Source organism: Conger conger, chromosome 14, assembly GCF_963514075.1.
Source record: "Conger conger chromosome 14, fConCon1.1, whole genome shotgun sequence".
NCBI lineage: Eukaryota > Metazoa > Chordata > Actinopteri > Anguilliformes > Congridae > Conger > Conger conger.
This window is the reverse complement of record NC_083773.1, coordinates 44,817,513-44,839,104: the sequence shown is the minus strand read 5'-3', so window position 1 is coordinate 44,839,104 and position 21,592 is coordinate 44,817,513. Positions and strand designations below refer to the sequence as shown.

Below are 21,592 nucleotides of genomic sequence, written 5' to 3'. Positions count from 1 at the left end.
TACTTCGGCGAGTTAGCCGTGGTATAACCGTGATAATACACTAGGAACGTAGTGCCACCCTGTCGGGCAGTTATTCCTAATAACTGACTCGTTCATAGGATATTATTCATTGAATTTCAGTTCCTCACGTTATACTCCCCAGCAATATCTCCAGTAGGCTATATGAAAGTAAACCATCGCATTGCTGACATTAATACCGCGTGGGAACAGTCAGTCACATGACAGAGTGCACTTCCCACATCATCCAGTGACTACTGACCGACTGCCTTTTTAGGAATGCGCTAACAGTTAATATTTTTCGATTAATCAGCAGGGTTAAATTCGGTGAATGGTGACATAAACCTTAAGAATGCTTTCTCGTTTGCTTAAGGAACACCAAGCGAAGCAAAACGAAAGGAAAGAACTCCAAGGTATATAAATAGCGTATTGTTTATTTTCATTGTCCGGGCATGGGGCCTAGTTGCTACAGAGACTCGCTGCTATCCTACTTGGATGTTCCGACGAGCGACGCCAGAACGCGGGGTCGCATTTCAGCAAATCCCCGGCTCACTAAGTGGGCGAGTTGTAGCTTTCGCCCCGCCTTGAGAAGTTGTCATTGGGTTATTTTTTCAGCTATGATTTTTGATTCGTCTAGGAGACGTGTCAATCCGGTGTTAAGTTTGTTGGCGGAAGTTCGTTTAGCAGCGTTGGCTATGTAGCGAAAATACTATAACGTTATGCTCGTCAGCTGGCCAACTATTCCGAAAATATTAAAACCGACGTTAATCACATTTTCTTCATTCTCATTTGAATAAGATTAAAATACAGCACTGTTAGTTAGATGCTAGATGGCTAGAGGTTTTACCGTTGTATTCGTTTATTTACTGTAGCTTGCTACTTGGATAACTAGATACCGTTAGATGAAATTCATTTGAAGCTGTGTAGTGTATGAAAAGCTTTCATTTATTGAACTGGTTTTCATTGTGGGTTTTGAGACGTGTTCATTATCATTAGTCATGTGACAGGTGTCAGATCTAACCTGCATGCCCTCATTATGTTTATTCATGTGACAGGGTTGTCAGATCTAACCTGCTTGTGCTCATTATCACTGGTCATGTGACAGGGTTGTCAGATCTAACCTGCTTGTGCTCATTATCATTGGTCATGTGACAGGGGTGTCAGATCTGACCTGCATGTGCTCATTATCACTGGTCATGTGACAGGGGTCTGACCTGACCTGCATGTGCTCATTATCACTGGTCATGTGACAGGGGTCTGACCTGACCTGCATGTGCTCATTATCACTGGTCATGTGACAGGGGTCTGACCTGACCTGCATGTGCTCATTATCACTGGTCATGTGACAGGGGTGTCAGATCTGACCTGCATGTGCTCATTATCACTGGTCATGTGACAGGGGTCTGACCTGACCTGCATGTGCTCATTATCACTGGTCATGTGACGGGTCTGACCTGACCTGCATGTGCTCATTGTCACTGGTCATGTGACAGGGGTCTGACCTGCTCGCGCTCCGTGTGTTCCCCACAGAGCGACGCAGGCGAGAGGCGATCACAGCTGCCACATGTCTGACTGAGGCTCTGGTGGACCACCTGAACGTTGGGTAAGTCCAAGACCAGCCCTTCACATTGTGTGGGGATTATTCACGCAGCTATTAGGGATGAGTCATATGATACCCAACACCACCACAGTACCAGCCGGAACCTCCACAACTCATCCGCTGATTCTTTTGTGACTAGAGCAAAAATCTTTTAATTCTATTAGATTGCTATAATTGTGTGATATGAGTGTAGTGTTACTCAAGTTTCTTTTCCAGTCTGTGATGAGGTGTCAGTTCCATAGGACCTGGTGACTATCTGGCTTTACAGTGGCTGGTATAGGAACATTTGTGTTTTTCGGTCAAAAGCAAAAACACATTTTGTAACTCCAGAGCTGCTCGTCAGGGATGTTAAGCCTCCTGGGGTTTGATGCATGTACACTCACTGAGCACTTTATTATATAGACCTGTACACCAGTCAATGCAAATATTTAATCTGCCAATCATGTGGCAGCAACTAAATGCATAAAAGCTTGCAGACATGGTCAAGAGGTTCAGCTGTTTTTCAGACCAAGTGGCAGAATGGGGTAGAAATGTGATCTAAGTGACTTTGACCATGGAATGATTGTTGGTGCAAGACAGGGTTGTTTGTATGTCTCAGAAACTGCTGATCTCCTTGGATTTTCATGCGCAACAGTCTCTAGAGTTTGCCATTCTCTAGAATGGTGCGAAAAACCAAAAACATCCAGTGAGCAGCAGTTCTGCAGGCAAAAATGCCTTGTTAATGAGAGAGATCAGTGGAGAAGGGCCTGTCTGGTTAAAGGAAAGTGACAGCAATGCAAATAACCACACATTACAACAGTGATGCAGAAGAGCATTTCTGAACACACAACGCGTCAAACCTCTTAATTGGATAGGCTACAGCAGCAGAAGACCAATACGTCAAAAAAATAAGCCTAATAAATATGTAATAAAGTGCTCACTTTATTGTGTATATTGTGTATATTGCCCTATTATTAATTTCAAATATGTCATTTATTCATATTTTCGGTTGGAACTATCTCCTATGGCATATTCAGCCTGATCTGAAGCTGGCACAGCTTCCTGTATCAAAGAGCTTGTGGAGGTTCATAACTGAAGCTCAGGACATGATCAAGTGATAATTGATCTTTTAAAGGTACTGCCTCTAGAAACATAATGTCACATTACGAGCAAGTCACTTGCAGTGTATTTCTTTGCTTTCGACTACAAACCCCAGAATGCCCTGATACCTGCCATTGTAAAACCAGCTGGTTTTCAGAACATTCTATAAGCATCTAAAGTAGCCTTTTTTTGTACACAATAACGGTCTTGGCCAATTGAGAACATACACTAAAACTAGCTGTCATAATATATTTTTTTAAACGACAGAAATATATTTTAGGGCTATTATAAGTGAGACGAGATGTTGTTAGGGCGTACATTGTAATGTTGTTGGGGCGTACACCAGACAGGCCGGGGCCAGTTCTCTAGCCCCTTAATGTTTGAAAGTGTCTTTGGGTGAGAGTGTCTGCTGAGTAACTGTACTTGTGATGTCAGGAGCCTGACGATGAGGCCGGCTGTTGTGTAGATTTGGGGGGGGGGGGGCATGATGACTCAGGGGGGTTTGAGTCACTCGCCCCTGGTTTGAGTTCCACGGTCTCCTCTTTGTGCCTCCTCATTCTAACTTCTCCTTTCGGCTACAGTTACAGTACCGAGCGGGCATCTTGATATACTGTTTCTGATCTATTGTCTTGAGTGGGTGACTAAGCACTTTTAAATTCACTTTAAACAGCTCAGGGCTCTCCCACGATTCCAACACTGACAGTAAATACGGAATATGTACGGTAAATACCTGTTTCCTTAAACAGGTATGCGCCAGACCTGGGTCATATATGCAACTGTTTTGGATTCAAATCATTTTCTACGCTTTACTGAGCTTGTCTGGTGTATTGGAACCTGTGAAATCCTCTCAAAAAGTGTAAACCCCACCTTCTGGGCCTCTTGGTTGACTCGGTTGCACCCGGCAAGATCAGTCGAGCACAGAAAAGTATTTGAGTCCAACACAATTATACATTCTGTTTGTCTTTATTTCACCTTAAAGGGGCAACTTATATGAATGTATTTTTCAACGCATGTCCAGAATAACATTTGATTTGAAAGCACTGTATGTCAAGTATTTTATAAGATTGATTACAAAGCTCACTACAGTATGTTCTAAATATCCATCCATCCGTTATCTAACCCGCTTATTCCTGGTCGTGGGAGGAGGGACTGGTGGCTGTCCCAGCATGCATTGGGCTAAAGTTACCGTAGAACGATTTTAAATTAACATTCCGTCTAACGGCTTTTTAACACAAATGCATTTGACTTAGGTCTAACTATGCTAGCTTGCTTTTTAGCTGCTTACCTGGGATTTCTTGAGTGTGAACAAATATTCTGTTGATTAAAGTGCATTATCACTGCCAAATGACTCAACTTGTTCTGTCAGTGTCATGCCTGTCAGCAGCCATTTTTGTTAGCCATACCTTCTCAAACTGTTAGCTAATGTTTGTGGTGCACAGACAAAACGTTTTGAAGTTTGAATATGTTGTCTTGAACGCGCGTCTGATCTTGGATTAGTTCTCTCCTGTCGAAGTCCTAACCTTATCCAATATGAGCTACAATTATATACTGATCCTCACTCATATTCATAAAGCATCTTCGAGCCAGCAGGGCTGATCTCGGATCAGTTTCCCCTACCTAGTCTAGTCCAGTATGAGTGAAGAGAGAGAACTGATCCAAGGCTTCATGAATACGGTAACTAGGTTCAGTTTAGCCTTTTATTTCATAATGAGTTTATGTGGTGATTTATCAAAATGCAGGTACCCTAGAACACTTCCATTTTAGGAGCATTTGCTCCTGAATAGTGATGTGCGCTAACTGGAGAAATGATTTAGCAGCGCCTCTGCTAATTGGGACGCATTAGTGCGCTCCTAAATCTTTCAGCGCTGGAGCACATCTGCTCAAATGTTAGGTCCCTGGGATGAGCCTATGATGAGTCTATCAGAAATGTTTGACGTGATGAAAGAACTAACCAGAGATAATGGGTAATTACCAGGAGAAGAAATGCGGGTTAAACAGACCAGAAGCCGTGAAAATGAAGTGAGCAGCTGTGGTGTGTCTCCCGGGCATGTTTGCCCACACCAGAGCAGTTACTCACCGTTTAGATATGCATGTTGCTGGATCACTGTGCCGTGTATCAGTGTTGGCGTTCCTCGCTAGCTGCAGGGAGAGTATTGATTCATGCGGTAGACGGCCGTTACTGATAAGGAGGACGTGTGGGTCATGTTGCGGTTTGGGTGGCCTGTGTTAGCACCACTCGTCCTGCCCGTACATAGCTGAGCAGCGCCAGCCTGCTCCCATCTGGCCTTCTCTGGAGCTTCTGATTCATCAGCCCTCTGCAGGGAATGGAAGGTGCTTTCACACTTTCTACAACTAGTGCTTTCAGTTACCAGTAGTGATTGTTACAAAAAACAAAAAACAAAAACAAAAAAACTTGCACTTACGATAACTATTGTTTTTGGTTATAACAGCGTGTTTTGCTATTCATGGATTTTATGCTTTTCATTTGTAAATTGCTTTGGATTAAAAATGTCTGCTGAATGACTGAAGTGTAAATGTACGTCAGCATTAGAAGTACACTCGACTCACATATTTGATCTCACACCTTAAAGGGTTAATGCCTGCCAGTCCTGTGTGAATGGGGCCTATCCCAGAGCACTTTATTCTGGCAGGCTGCATACTCCTAGAAGCCAATTGCATCCAAGATAAAGGAACAAATGAATATGTGTAAAGGAAATTTGCGATAAATCAAAGGCATATTTCATTATTGTGGCATCGGAGAGCAAAGCAAGTCAAATCACATTCTGATTACGACTGTAGGTTTTGTTTGCATGTTTGCATAGTAGTGTTTTCACATTATAGAACACAGATTTTTCAACTCAAACAAATTTTAGAAACACTCATTTTTAATGAGTTAATCTCTAAAGTTTGGAGATTAACTACTGAGAGGGTATATGCAATTTCCAACTACAATTTCTAGTACTTGATTACTCTGAATGTGAAATTGTGTCTGTGTGTGTATGTGTCTGTGTGTATCTGTGTGTGTGTGTGTGTGTGTGTGTGTGCGCGTGCGCGCGTGTGTCTGTGTGTGTATCTCTGTGTGTGTCTGTGTGTGTGTGTGTGTGTGTGTGTGTGTCTGTCTGCAGGGTGGCCCAGGCCTATGTAAACCAGCGGAAGTTGGATAACGAGGTGAAGACCCTGCAGGTGCAGGCCAGCCAGTTCGCCAAGCAGACGGCCCAGTGGATCAGCATGGTGGAGGGCTTCAACCAGGCTCTGAAGGTAAGGCCCACAGCCTGGCCCCAAATCTGCCCCAAACGTGCTTCAACCAGGTCCTGAAGGTTACACCCACAGCCTGGCCTCTTCTCCACCAGGTCAGAACCCTTCCACACTCTCAGCATGCCTGGGGCATTCAGAACCAGAACCACCAGACCCAGGCCCACTACCAGAACGGCACACAGCACTAATAACCGAGGTCATGACACCGGCTTGGTCTCACCCAGTGAGCTGAAATGGCAGCTGGAAAGAGGTCTGCTCTGGTCTTAAGCAAAGAGGTCTGCTCTGGTCTTAAGGAAAGAGGTCTGCTCTGGTCTTAAGGGAAGAGGTCTGCTCTGGTCTTAAGGGAAGAGGTCTGCTCTGGTCTTAAGGAAAGAGGTCTGCTCTGGTCTTAAGGGAAGAGGTCTGCTCTGGTCTTAAGGGAAGAGGTCTGCTCTGGTCTTAAGGGAAGAGGTCTGCTCTGGTCTTAAGGGAAGAGGTCTGCTCTGGTCTTAAGGGAAGAGGTCTGCTCTGGTCTTAAGGGAAGAGGTCTGCTCTGGTCTTAAGGAAAGAGGTCTGCTCTGGTCTTAAGGGAAGAGGTCTGCTCTGGTCTTAAGGGAAGAGGTCTGCTCTGGTCTTAAGGGAAGAGGTCTGCTCTGGTCTTAAGGGAAGAGGTCTGCTCTGGTCTTAAGGAAAGAGGTCTGCTCTGGTCTTAAGGGAAGGTCTATTCATGCCACCCTACCCATAGATGGGCACGTATAATAATATCCGCCTGTGTTGTTCCTTGTACATGTACCCAAAAATAAACTTTTATTTTTTAAATAACTGAAAACTTGTCACAAATACATACAGTGGGGTCCAAAGGTCTGAGTGAAAATGCTTCTATTTCTTTTCTAATTAAATACAAACTTTTTCAGTACTAATTATATTATCAGTGTAACAATTTGAGTGAAAATCTTTGAAACATTTCCATTAATTTCAGAATTTCTCAGTATTTGGTATGTCCATCTTTTGCTTTAATGCTGGCATGGAACTTCAAGTGTCTTCGAATGTTCAATGGGGTTGAGGTCAGGTGATTGTGGATTGTGTAGCACTCCTTGGTCTTCGAGTAGTTCTTGCATAGCTTTCATTTGTTTTCAATCCTAAAAAAATCTATTAATTTCCAGGATTACATGAAAAAATCTCAGACTATTGGCCCCCAAGGTCAACTAACTTTATTGTTTTTCCTGTTTAAAAATGAGATGCAACAGCACATCAAGTCAGAAAGGTCATCAACTAATAGCCTGGTCTCCTGTGTCAGATAATTCTACAACAGGCGGAGTCCTGACTGTCTGAAGAGAAGCATCTATTATCACCAGTGTTCAGGACAAAAACGGTCTTTCATATTATGTTAGTAATTTTCTATTTATTAGCAGCAGTAGCTGGAGTGTTCCTCCTACTGGTGTCTCCAGAGATACAGTATTTCAGAAAGTGTTTTACTGTCTGTCAAAACACGTGAACCAGCGAAGCAGAGCCACAATGTAGCACACCAAACTGGGATAACCCATTCACATTATCAGGATTCATAATGAACCTCATGGAAAACCTGCTTTAAGCAGGTGGTTTTAATGTTGTGGCTCATCGGTGTGTGTGCTTTTATGCTTGCTGCTGCTTGTGATTGGACAATGGCTGCCTGAACACGGTGCCTGTCCAATGAAATGCTAAACAGGAGTATTTTGCATTTCCTTTGTGTTTTGACCCAGTGCTGATAGTGATCTCTCTCCGAGCCCTTGGCAATCTGTTGGCACAGGTGTGAAGTTAGTTTGGAATATCTGCAGTTATCACTTATCGGGAGTAGCATGGCAGTGAAATTTTTGCGGTCGGAAATGAAAATGCAGGCCAGCTTTATCAGATAAGATGGGTCGAGCTCATGATGGTTTTGTCAAAACAGGAAATTATTATTATTATTATTTTTTTTTTTTTCATTTTGTTCCATTTTGTTGACATTCCAAAAATGTCAAGTATTCATATTTATGTCTTTTGCAAACCACCGAAGTAGCACTCAAAGATTACGTTTTGTTTCCATTGGGTAATTTGTTTCACAGCGATATTTTTCAAAAGACTTTGCAATATTTGAAAGTGGCAATAATTTATCATTTGAGTGTTTATAATTCATAGTCTCTTAGTCATATGTTTTGTTTTAATTTGAGATGGTGCACCGCATACTGCCCTTGCCATCAGTGATAAGGGGTAGGGGGGGTTTGCATTTTATAACATTTTTAATGCTTCATACATTTGTTTGCTACCGTTGCCACAACGCAGGGCTGGACAGATGAACTGTCATTAATCCTGATCTGGATTTTGGCCTCCTTGACAAATGAAAAGTGACTACCTGTGATATTGACACATTGTTAGACTGTGCATGGGCATGTGTGTGTGTGTGTGTGTGTGTGTGTGTATGTGTGTGTGTGCGGGCACATGGGTGTGTGTATGTGTGTGTGTGCGGGCACATGGGTGTGTGTATGTGTGTGTGTGCGGGCACATGGGTGTGTGTGCGGACACGTGGGTGTGTATGGGTGTGTGTGTGTGCAGGCACATGGGTGTGTGTGCGGACACGTGGGTGTGTATGGGTGTGTGTGTGTGCAGGCACATGGGTGTGTGTGCGGACACGTGGGTGTGTATGGGTGTGTGTGTGTGTGTGTGTGTGGGTGTGTGTGTGTGCGGGCACGTGGGTGTGTGTGGACACGTGGGTGTGTATGGGTGTGGGTGTGTTTGTGTGTGTGTGTGTGTGTGTGTGTGTGCGGGCACATGGGTGTGTGTGTGTCTGTGTGTGTGTATGGGCGTGGGTGTGTGTGCGGACACGTGGGTGTGTATGGGCGTGGGTGTGGGTGTGTGTGTGTGGGTGTGTGTGAGTGTGTTAGTGTGCATTACTACTCTGATTCACTTCTTTCCCAGCATTGGGATGTTTGTGTGTGTGTGTGTGTGTGTGTGTGTGTGCGTCTTTCCCAGCATTGGGATGTGTGTGTGTGTGTGTGTGTGTGTGTGTGTGCATTACTGCTCTGATTCACGTCTTTCCCAGCATTGGGATGTGTGTGTGTGTGTGTGTGTGTGTGTGTGTTTGATGCATTGGTGGGGCTCGTTATCAGGCTGGTATGTGGCTCTGGATGGACAAGCACCTGTTGTGGTTTCATCAAACTGTCACCCTCACTGGAAGTGGCCTGTGTGTGGGTGTTTGTGTGTGGGACGTGTGTATGTGTGTGATGTGTGTGTGTGTGTGTGTGTGTGTGTATGTGTGTGGGACGTATGTGTGTGTGTGTGTGTGTGTGTGTGTGTGTGTGTGTGTGTGTGTGTGTGTGTGTGTGTGTATGTGTGTGGGACGTGTGTATATGTGTGATGCGTGTGAGTGTGTGTTTGCATGTTTATCTCAGTCATGAGAGCTGAAAGTCTCCAGAGCCCTTTGGAATGTGTGTGAGAGGTGTGTGTGTGTGTGTGTGTGCCTGCGTGTGTGTGTGTGTCAGCTGAAAGTCTCCAGGGTCCTGTGGAATGTGTGTGTGAGGAATGTGTGTGAGTAGGATGTGTGTTCGTGTGGAACGTATGTGTGTGAGTGTCTGTGTGAGTGGAGTGTGTGTGAGTTTGTGTGAGTGGAGTGAGTGTGTGTGTGTGTAAGTGAATGTGGTGTTTGTGTGAGTGAGTGGGTGAGTGGGTGAGTGAGTGGGTGAGTGGGTGAGTGAGTGAGTGAGTGTGTGTGTGTGTGTAAGGGTGTGTAAGGGTGTGTGTGAGTGAGTGAGTGAGTGAGTGAGTGAGTGAGTGAGTGAGTGAGTGAGTGAGTGAGTGAGTGAGTGTGAGTGAGTGAGTGAGTGTGTGAGTGTGAGTGTGTGAGTGTGTGAGTGAGTGAGTGTGTGAGTGAGTGAGTGAGTGTGTGAGTGTGTGAGTGAGTGACTGAATGAGTGAGTGAGTGAGTGAGTGAGTGAGTGAGTGAGTGGGTGAGTGGGTGAGTGGGTGAGTGAGTGAGTGAGTGTGAGTGAGTGAGTGAGTGAGTGAGTGAGTGTGTGAGTGAGTGAGTGAGTGAGTGAGTGAGTGAGTGAGTGAGTGAGTGAGTGTGTGAGTGAGTGAAAGGTGTGAAAGGGGGTTTGTACAGTCAGTAGGATGTGACTCTGACTCACTCAGCTGAAGAGCTGCTCTCCTCTTCTGAGGCTGAAAGACAGACGCTCAGATGTCCATCAGGCAGACCGTATCACTTTACTGTGCCCTGGCCATAAAGACATGACTCATACTACAAAATGTAGTTTTCTTTAGATCTCCCACACCTCATCCTCCTAAAATCTCACCTCCTGCAGTGTGGGGTGGTTGCACAGCTGACTGTAATGGTCCAAGCAGAGTGAGTCATGTGTGAGCACGCTCAAAGAGACTGCCCTCACCCTCCCAGGGAGACTCTGTTTCCTGGTCCAGGCTGCCCCCCTGTGTGCTTGACAGGTTACTGCAGGCCGGCGTGTGAAATGTGAACTGAGTTCATACAGTATACAGTGTGAGTCCTGAGTTCATACAGTATACAGTGTGAGTCCTGAGTTCATACAGTATACAGTGTGAGTCCTGAGTTCATACAGTATACAATGTGAGCTGAGTTCATACAGTATACAATGTGAGCTGAGTTCATACAGTATACAATGTGAGTCCTGAGTTCATACAGTATACAATGTGAGTCCTGAGTTCATACAGTATACAATGTGAGTACTGAGTTCATACAGTATACAATGTGAGTACTGAGTTCATACAGTATACAGTGTGAGTCCTGAGTTCATACAGTATACAATGTGAGTCCTGAGTTCATACAGTATACAATGTGAGCTGAGTTCATACAGTATACAATGTGAGCTGAGTTCATACAGTATACAATGTGAGTCCTGAGTTCATACAGTATACAATGTGAGTCCTGAGTTCATACAGTATACAATGTGAGCTGAGTTCATACAGTATACAATGTGAGTCCTGAGTTCATACAGTATACAATGTGAGTCCTGAGTTCATACAGTATACAGTGTGAGTCCTGAGTTCATACAGTATACAGTGTGAGTCCTGAGTTCATACAGTATACAGTGTGAGTCCTGAGTTCATACAGTATACAGTGTGAGTCCTGAGTTCATACAGTATACAATGTGAGTCCTGAGTTCATACAGTATACAATGTGAGTCCTGAGTTCATACAGTATACAATGTGAGTCCTGAGTTCATACAGTATACAATGTGAGTACTGAGTTCATACAGTCGGGGTGGATTTCCACTGGAGTATTAGACTGTGAGGTGCCCTTATTTTTCAGGACTGGAGTCTCAGGTCCCTGTCATATAGTACAGGTGTATGGGGACTGGAGTTTCAGGTCCCTGTCATATAGTACAGGTGTATGGGGACTGGAGTCTCAGGTCCCTGTCATATAGTACAGGCGTATGGGGACTGGAGTCTCAGGTCCCTGTCATATAGTGCAGGCGTATGGGGACTGGAGTTTCAGGTGTGTGTGTCCTGTTGGCTGTCCGGCAAACTGAGTAACCAGGCAAGAAGGGCCTTGGTCAGGGAGGTGACCAAGACCTCAGCGGTCACTCTGCAGAGATGGGAGAACATGACTCCTGTTCTCGGCAGCACTCCATCAATCAGGCTTTATGGTAGAGTGGCTAGCCGGAAGCCACACTTTGGCTTGTGGTGTGGTTGTGGTAAATGTGATGCGTTGTGAGAAATGTGATGTGTTGTGGTAAATGTGATGCATTGTGGGAAATGTGATGCGTTGTGGGAAATGTGATGCGTTGTGGTAAATGTGATGTGTTGTGGGAAATGTGATCTGTTGTGGTAAATGTAAAGCGTTGGGGTAAATGTGATGCATTGTGGTAAATGTGATGCATTGTGGTTAATGTGATGCGTTGTGGTTAATGTGATGTGTTGTGGTTAATGTGATGCGTTGTGGTTAATGTGATGCGTTGTGGTTAATGTGATGCGTTGGGGTAAATGTGATGCATTGTGGTTAATGTGATGCATTGTGGTTAATGTGATGCATTGTGGTTAATGTGATGCGTTGGGGTTAATGTGATGCATTGTGGTTAATGTGATGCATTGTGGTTAATGTAGTGTTGAATGTGTGTGGCAGGAGATCGGTGATGTGGAGAACTGGGCCCGCAGCATTGAGATGGACATGAGGACCGTCGCCACGGCGCTGGAGTACGTCCACAAGGGCCAGCTGCAGGCCGCCGCCTCCTCCTAGACCCGCGCCATGGCCACCAGCCCACCAATCAGAGTTAACTTACGCAACTGCATGCATTTCAGTCACGCCCACCGCCTGAACCAGTTAACAGCTCAACTGTTGCCAACCGCCATCAGTGGGTAGGAGGATCCTGAGGGCTTTGCTTTAGCTGCTGGTGTGACCAGGCTCATTGGTCAATCGTAAGCCTATTAGAGTGATGTAATTGTACTCGTGCTTGCAGCATTGAGTCTTTTGAGTAAACTAAAGTCTTCTGGAAAGTTCTCTGAAATCAACTCCAAAGACAACATTTTTTAAATTCTGTGCAGCACACAAGTGCAGAAATGGCAATGCATCCACTCACAGGCGGTGACGTGCAAAATGGCGTCCCGTGTTTTCGCTCAGATCCTCTGTTGCTTTCGGTAATAATTTGCCATCCCGCTCACTTAAAATAGTTTTATATCTGAATCGCAGGTGTGAGAATTCAGTCCTGGAGGGCATCAGTGTCTGCTCAACACCAGCGATTCATCCAAGTCATTTAAGTCACTGGTCAACACTTCATCTTCTCAAGACCTTAATGAGTGACAGGAAACTGCAAATACCTGCCGACACTGCAGCTCTCCAAGACAACAGCTTGACATCTCTAACATCACGTGCTGATTTTCCCAAATTGGTAAAGATATTTATGACCCATGGCCTTGTCAGTCTAATATGTTCTAATATAGAGTTATGTGAAAAGTATTGCTTTTTAATAATATTGTCAAGTAAAGTGTTTCAATAAAGTGTTTCATAAATATATGACAATAAATCAACATTGTACCTTTAGTGTGTTCATTTAAATGTTTAATTGTTTCATTAACCTTGCTTCAAGATTGACATGACTGCTAGCTGGGAGCCTTTGAAGAAGCGCACAATGGAAGTAATTAATACAAATGAAGTATAGAGAGGTTTCTGTTTAATTGATTTAAAAAGACAACAGTTAATGTTTCATTAAAGGCATACTGTGCTGTGGTCCTCCTCCATCCTCAGTCCTGCTGCTCACCTTCATCGAGGGCAGGAAATCCTTGAGCTAGCTGGGTAGCTAGAGGTAGCTTTACTGGCAGGTCCAACAGAAAACACAAACAGTCAGTTTACATCCCCACTTCAGCTGTCGCCATCGAGGAAAAGCTCTGTGAAACAGTTAGGCTTTTGAGCGAGACCCGTGGGCTTGCCGTTTTGCTTTGCTGTGCTTGTTCTTCATCACCACTGCCATTGCAGTGCCCAGTTAGCTACAACCGCTCCGCTGGAACCTGATCCCACAGTACAGCACAGCATGACCAGAAATGTCTCAAACACGTAACGTTAATGGATCTATGAGCCTGCATCAGGGGGGGCCAGCCCTGGTCCTGGAGAGCCGCAGGGTGTGCTGGGGTCCTCACTCGTGGTCCTGGAGAGCCACAGGGTGTGCTGGGGTCCTCACTCGTGGTCCTGGAGAGCCACAGGGTGTGCTGGGGTCCTCACTCGTGGTCCTGGAGAGCCGCAGGGTGTGCTGGGGTCCTCACTCCTGGTCCTGGAGAGCTGCAGGGTGTACTGGCTTTTTAAGTTTTTTTTGTACGCACTTCATTGATCGATGAAAGAAGTTGTTCACCCTGTTAACCCACCTCACCTTGTTCCTTGGGTCGGAAGCCGTTGCTGCTCTCCAGGAGAAAAAGCCAGCACTCCCTGCTGCTCTCCAGGAGAAAAAGCCAGCACTCCCTGCTGCTCTCCAGGACCAGGGTTTCCTAAACAAACCATAAGAGCAATGTATGGAAAGATTTTGGAAGGATGGCTGGCTGAAACATTCTGGCTGAAAATGAGGACTACATGTCACCCTGTCCCAGCCAGTATTCATGAAACTCAATATTCTGGGTGTTTGTCATGGATTCTGCCTTGTCTGCGATTTCCATAATTTACTGTTTTTAGTGCTTTTCCTGATTTCTATGTGACAACCTTAACGTAGTCTACAGTGTTATTTGTATACAGTGTTCTTATAGCATATGCATTTTTATAATATTGCCAAATGCTGGGAGAAACAGTGCATACATGTATAGAGATTCTAGATCAAGACTTGTGTCCTTTTTGGTTGTTGCAGTCCCTGTACAGTGTCGATACTTAGAACTCCTTCCCCCATTACAGTAACATTCAATGACAAGATGCGCTCCATCAAAGACCATTCCTGGCAGTGTACAACATCTTGTATTCCCAAACAAAGGTTAAAGAAAAAAAAGACAATAATCATGTTTTTATTTGTGCAATTTGAGCATGTTCTATTTCTTAGAACATTCTCGTAGTTTGAAGCCAAAACAGCATGCTCTTTGTATTTGTGATGGACCAAATGAAGCAAGTAAATGCACTAGTCCATCTAACCATTAACAGGTAAGAAGCCATTTTTTTGTCACAGAGTACAGAATGGCTTCACATTCATCAGTGGGACACAGAACTACAGAGACAGTTCACATTAATCAGTGGGACACAGAAATACAGAGACACAGTTCACATTTGTACTAGTATAAAAACCACCACCACATTGGAAATATTCAACTTTACAGTGAAATGTCCAAAATTGGCCTGTACTAAGTTAGAATTATGTAAAATTATGTAAAAACAGCCAGTTCATAGAATTGGATGAAAAATGTAATTTCTTTTTTTTTTTTTTTACTATATGATGCGTGCATTTCTTGTTGGTGACTTTCAATTTTGGATAGAACCTTGCTCGAACCTTATGCAAAATTCATTCACTGATGGAAAAACATTGCGATTTCAGTAATTTAAACCCGTTGAGAATTAAAAAACAAAACAACAAAGAGAACAAAAGAGGCTTTCTGTGAATGTGCCGTCTGGAGAAATTGGACTTCTGTTTCTTGTCACATGTTAACCGTCACAAGGCCTTAAGAAATCCAGCTCCACGTATGCAACCTGTGAGTAAGACATAATGTTACATCAGACTTTATCCATCACAAGGCTGCATACAAAGGCATAATCAGTCAAAATGCAACTGCCCCTTTGTACTGTTGGGCTGCTTGAGTGTTGTTGGGATGTGACGTCGGACTTGGCAAAAACGTAAGCACCTTCCGCTGAAATACTGTAAGGGTGTTTCACATGTTGAACTTTGTTCTGTTCTGAGTGCTGCTTATACGAGCAAGGAGTGCTGCACAATCCACAGTCACCTGACCTCAACCCCACTGAACATTGATGGGGGCACTTGAAGACTGACAAAAGCCAAGCATTCAGTAACATCACAATATGCTCTTTGGACCATTGTCAAATAATGCTGGATCAGGATCAGCAGGTTTTTTGCACAAATTTGTGGAGTCCATGCCAGCTTGAGTGCACATTGCCATCAAAGGAAAAGGGGGACATACCAAATACTAAGAAATTCGGAAATTTGTGTCAATTATTGAAGATTCAACTTTTCACTCAAATGTTTATGCTGATAATATAGAGTGTAATTAAAAAGTTTGGATTAAATTAGGAAATAATGCCAAATAGAAGCATTTTCACTTGAGGTCTCAGACATTTGGTCCCCACTGTATTCATATAGCGCTTTTCTTACACTCAAAGCGTTTTGCAGTGATCACAGGTAAAATTCCCTCCAAAAGCCACCACCAGCAGCACCCACCTGGGTGATGCAACGGCAGCCATTTTGCATCAGAATGCTCAGCACACGTCAGCTGAGGTGGAGCGGGGGAGAGCGATGTCTTTGCCAATTGAATCAGGATGATTCGGTGGCAGGTTGGTAATTTAGCCAGGACATCAGGGAACCCCCGACACAATGGTGTATTTGGTCAAGGTTTTCACTGCTGCAGAAGACTCAGGAATCAAGAGACTCGGAGATCCAGAGGTGGGGTTACTTCGGGTGAATGGGGAGTTAGTCTGTCACATGTTCATTTTTATTAGCCTGACAGATGCATGCAACACATACCCGTGCTTGGCCACGTATCAACATGTGAAAGTTATTTTGCGCTAAGTAATGTACATTCCGATGGTGAGTTTTACAGAGATTATAGTTTTACAGAGATTAGTCTCTTACAGTGTGATGGTTCTAGTAGGATACTGCCGGTATTGTGTTAAAGGTCATTGGTTGCCATCTGAATGCAGATCCCCATCTACACATGATTAGTTAGAAATTTATTTTTTTATTTTTTGGCAGACATTTTTGGGCAGGCTTTTCTCTAAATTACATATTTTATCAAAATGTGTTATTATTCAGTATGCTGTAAATGATGAGCAGCTGTGTGACTTGTTAGTGGGGGTTGGGTATTTGATAAAAAACTTCAATCAATGGGCCTCAGTTAATATATGGTATATTATACGTTATTGTAATTATTGTAGGTTTAGCCAAAAAGGATAAGGATATGTATATATCCTGTTTAGGATCTTTAAATGTCTCTTCAGAGGGCGGCATGGATGGTGCAGCGGCCGGGGCCTCTCTGTGCGGAGTTTGCATGTTCTCCCCTTGTCTGCGTGGGTTTCCTCCGGGTACTCCGGTTTCCTCCCACAGTCCAAAGACATGCACGTTAGGCTGATTGGAGAGTCTAAATTGCCCGTAGGTATGAGTGTGTGAGTGAATGGTGTGTGTGCCCTGCGATGGACTGGCGACCTGTCTAGGGTGTATTCCTGCCTTTCGCCCAATGTATGCTGGGATAGGCTCCAGCCCCCCTCTGACCCTGTTCAGGATAAGCGGGTTAGGATAATGGATGGATGGATGGATGGAAATGTCTCTTCAGGCACTTAGGACTTATCATTTAAGATCTTCAAAGATGCTGATAGAAAATTTACATTTTATTTCAATATTGATAGGATATTCTTAAGATTTTTTTGAATGAACCATGTAAGATTCTTTGAAGGTTCTTGTAAAACATGACCAAATGGGGACTGCAATATTGGTTTACCAAACCATACAGGCATAGAAAATATACATTTTTATTTCTTTTTAAAAATTGCATCAATCAAAGCCAGTTCCAGAAAACATTACTTGATTTAATGTGGATCCTGATATAGTGTGTAGACCTTTTTTCTTTCCATTTTTACAGAAAAAAAAACAGGAACACAAGTAAATTCATGGAAAAGGTAGATTAATTGAAACAGGAACACAAGCAAATTAAAGATCACTGTGTCCTAGACAACTTCGAACTGTGATATTGTCTACGCATTTTTCATTTAAACTGATCCTGTACTATAAATTCCATTGCAGTCTTTGGCCCAAATATTCTGCCTAAGCATCCGGGAATAGGACATCAATGTAAAGATAGACAGTAGTTCAGTCAGACCATTGCAGTTAAACTAAATGGGAATGTGCTGATTACCCTTAATGAGGCTCATTTCCTCTTTATCTAGTGGGACCTTTTGGGATTGCCCCACTGGGCTCCACCCACCCACTGCTCATCTCCTCTTCTGATTATGCCTCCCTCCTCGCCCTCACCGAGACCTGGATCGCACCGCCACCCCCGCTGCCCTCTCATCCTCCTTCTCCTTCTCACACTCCTCCCACTGCCACTGGCTTGTTGAGACCAACCCCCTCTTGGAAATTCTGTTTCCCCTCATTGACGTATCCCTATCCACCTTTGAATACCACTCTGTCTCAATCACCCACCCCATCAAACTATATTGTTGTTGGTTATCGTCCCCCAGGTCCCCTGGGAAGTTTCCTTGATGAGCTTGACACTCTACTCAGCTCGTTCCCTGAGGATAGCACCCCACTGATCCTCCTGGATTTCAATATCCACCAGGAAGCCTCCCAGTCTGCTGCCTTCCTACCACTACTTCACTCCTTTGACCTCTCCCTGCAGCACTCTCCCCCAACCCACAAGGCTGGAAACCTTCTAGACCTGATCTTTTTGAGGAACTGCTCCTCTTTTAACCCCACTGTTACCCCTCTACACATGTCTGATCACCACTTCATTCCCTTCTCCATCCCCCTTGCTCCCCTGCCTCCCTCCCCTTCTCTCACCCCCACTGTTTCAGTCCTCCATAAGGTCCGCTCTCTGTCACCCTCCTCGCTTGCCCCCAGAGTCACCGCTTCTCTCCCTCCTCTTGAATCCTTCTCTGAACTACCGACTGACTCTGCATCTTCTGCCCTGCTTTCCTCTCTCTCCTCAGCACTTGACTCTCTCTGTCCTCTTGTCTCCAGGTCTGCTCGATGCTCCCCTCCCAGCCCATGGATTTCGGACATTCTACGTACCTCCAGGGCCAGCCTATGTGCAGCTGAGAGGAAGTGGAGGAAGGACCCATCGGACCTGTCTTCCTACCAGTCTCTCCTCTCCTCCGCTACCACCACTGCCAAAAGAAACTACTATCCGTCCATTATTTTAGCCCTCGGCCCCTTGTTACAGGAGTCCCCCAGGGCTCAGTCCTCGGTCCCCTCCTCTTCTCCATTTACACTAGATCCCTTGGCCCTGTTATCTCTGCTCATGGCATATCATATCATTGTTATGTCGATGACACCTAACTCTTTCTCTCCTTCCCCCCATTGGACACACAGGTCTCTACCCGTATCTCCGCCTGCCTGAGAGACATCCAGAGCCGGATGGGCAACCACCATCTAAAACTCAACCCAGGTAAGATGGAGCTAATCTTCATCGCTGCTCTAACCTCTCCCATTTTCCATTTCACTAGGGGATACCACAGTGACCAAGCAATGGTCCTGTCCCGCCTGGACTACTGCAATTCTCTGCTGGCTGGCTTTCCAGCATCCTACAACTAATCCAGAATGCTGCAGCCCATCTGGTATTCTATGTCCCCAGACATTCACATGTCACCCCCCTACTCAGCGATCTCTACTGGCTGCCTGTTATGGCTCGCATCAAATTTAAAACTTTGGTGCTCGCATATCAGGCAGTTAAGGGATTAGCCTCTGTATATATTCAATCACTTATCAAGACGTATACACCAGCTAGACCCCTCCGTTCCGCTAGTTCGGGACGCCTTGTACCTCCCCCTCTCCGCACCTGCACTTCTTGGTCACGATGGCTGTCTGTTCTGGTGGTGGAATGAACAGCAGAGTCTCTGACCACTTTCAAATGCACTCATCTCTTCAGGCTGCACCTTTCCCTCCCTATCTCACCACCATGATTAGCCTTGTGCATGCCATAGATTATAATGGCACTTATATCTAGATCTAGATATACAGTCAGGTCCATAAATATTGGGACATTGACACAATTCTCATCTTTTTGGCTCTATACACCACCACAATGGATTTGAAATGAAACGAACAAGATGTGCTTTAACTGCAGACTTTCAGCTTTAATTTGAGGGTATTTACATCCAAATCAGGTGAACGGTGTAGGAATTACAACAGTTTACATATGTGCCTCCCACTTTTTAAGGGACCAAAAGTAATGGGACAAACTAACAATCATAAATCAAACTTTCACTTTTTAATACTTGGTTGCAATCCTTTGCAGTCAATTACAGCCTGAAGTCTGGAACGCATAGACATCACCAGACGTTGGGTTTCATCCCTGGTGATGCTCTGCCAGGCCTCTACTGCAACTGTCTTCAGTTCCTGCTTGTTCTTGTCATTGTCCATCTGCACTGTGAAGCGCCGTCCAATGAGTTCTGAAGCATTTGGCTGAATATGAGCAGATAATATTGCCCGAAACACTTCAGAATTCATCCTGCTGCTTTTGTCAGCAGTCACATCATCAATAAATACAAGGAAACCAGTTCCATTGGCAGCCATACATGCCCATGCCATGACACTACCACCACCATGCTTCACTGATGAAGTGGTATGTTTTGGATCATGATCAGTTCCTTTCCTTCTCCATACTCTTCTCTTCCCATCATTCTGGTACAAGTTGATCTTTGTATCATCTGTCCATAGGATGTTGTTCCAGAACTGTAAAGGCTTTTTTAGTTTTTGTTTCAAACAGTTGATTTGGCCACACCTAATGTTTTTGCGATCTCTCTGATGGGTTTGTTTTGATTTTTCAGCCTAATGATGGCTTGCTTCACTGATAGTGACAGCTCTTTGGATCTCATATTGACAGTTGACAGCAACAGATTCCAAATGCAAATAGCACACTTGAAATGAACTCTAGACCTTTTATCTGCTCCTTGTAAATGAGATAATGAGGGAATAACACACACCTGGCCATGGAACAGCTGAGCAGCCAATTGTCCCATTACTTTCGGTCCCTTAAAAAGTGGGAGGCACATATAGAATTTGTTGTAATTCCTGCACCGTTCACCTGATTTGGATGTAAATACCTTCAAATTAAAACTGAAAGTTTAAAGCAGTTAAAGCATATCTTGTGCGTTTCATTTCAAATCCATTGTGGTGGTGTATAGAGCCAAAAATATGATAATTGTGTCGATGTCCCAATATTTATGGACCTGACTGTAGATATTGTTGTATTGTGAGCTGAAGTATTCTGCGAGAGTTCCAATTGTATCTGTATGGTCACACTAGGACTCGGAACCATACTGTCCTCTCGGGTCCTCTTCACACTTGTCCCTGTGTTTGATCTGCACCTCCTTGTACGTCACTCTGGATAAGAGCATCTGCTAAATACCTAGTAATGTCATGTAATAATGTAATGAGAGGATGCAGAGAAGGGCAAATTGATTTTAGAAAAAAGGCCCACACACATGAAGTTGCATCCATTAAGAGCCAAACTGTCGAGTGTGTACAATCGTACAAATATCTTGGGACAATTATTGACTCACAATTGAAGTTTGAAATGAATTGTGAAGATGTGTGCAAAAAGGGGCACCAGCGTTTATATTGTTTGAGAAAACTGTCCCGGTTCCATATTGACAGAACCATGATGACCCTATTTTATCGTGCTTTTATTGAGTCCGTCATGTCTTTTTCTTTGGTTTCATGGTTTGGTAATCTTTCTTTGAAGAACAGAAACTCTTTGAACCAGATTGTGAAATGGTCTAGTAAATTGATCGGGGGGGATCAACAGCTTAATCCTGAGTTTCTATACATCAGGCAGCTACAGCGAATATCCAGCTCAATCATAAACGATGAGTTCCACCCTCTGCACAGTGAATTCCGGCTTCTCCCTTCTGGGTGTAGACTTGCCGTCCCAAAGTACAGAACTAAGCGCTATAGAAATAGCTTTGTTCCAGCAGCCATTATTTAGTGGAACAAGTCAGAGCGCTGATAAGCTTTCCACTGTCTGATGCATCTATTCTACGTTGTATTTACCGATTCACTGGAGGATTGGAACCCCTGAGCACTTTTTGCTCTCTCTGCAAACAAATTTACCTACGGGTACAAATAAAGTAACTTGAACTTGAACTTGGGCATACAAGCCTGCCTTTTTGGAGTTTTTTGTACCGTATACAGGATCCTGTGTCTCCATCAGATTTCACTGGGATCCTGATTCTTATCAGGATATTTGAGAGAGAATCCTACCTGCAGCCTGGATCTTGCCCAAGATTTTGTTCCTATAATTTAATCCTTGAAGGATCTTTAAAGATCCAACAGAATCCTGGGATTTTCTTTTACCAGA

At 44.2% G+C, this 21,592-nt stretch overlaps 1 protein-coding gene across 1 annotated transcript; it reads left to right on the top strand.

Moving 5' to 3' along the window:
• Window positions 1-201: 201 nt before the first annotated feature.
• bloc1s1 (biogenesis of lysosomal organelles complex-1, subunit 1) lies at window positions 202-12,929 on the top strand. Its single transcript, XM_061220305.1, has 4 exons — window positions 202-410; window positions 1,528-1,600; window positions 5,803-5,935; window positions 12,015-12,929. The coding sequence occupies exons 1-4, from the start codon at window positions 350-352 to the stop codon at window positions 12,126-12,128; spliced, it is 381 nt and encodes a 126-aa protein (XP_061076289.1). The 5' UTR covers window positions 202-349; the 3' UTR covers window positions 12,129-12,929.
• The last annotated feature ends 8,663 nt before the right edge of the window (window positions 12,930-21,592 follow it).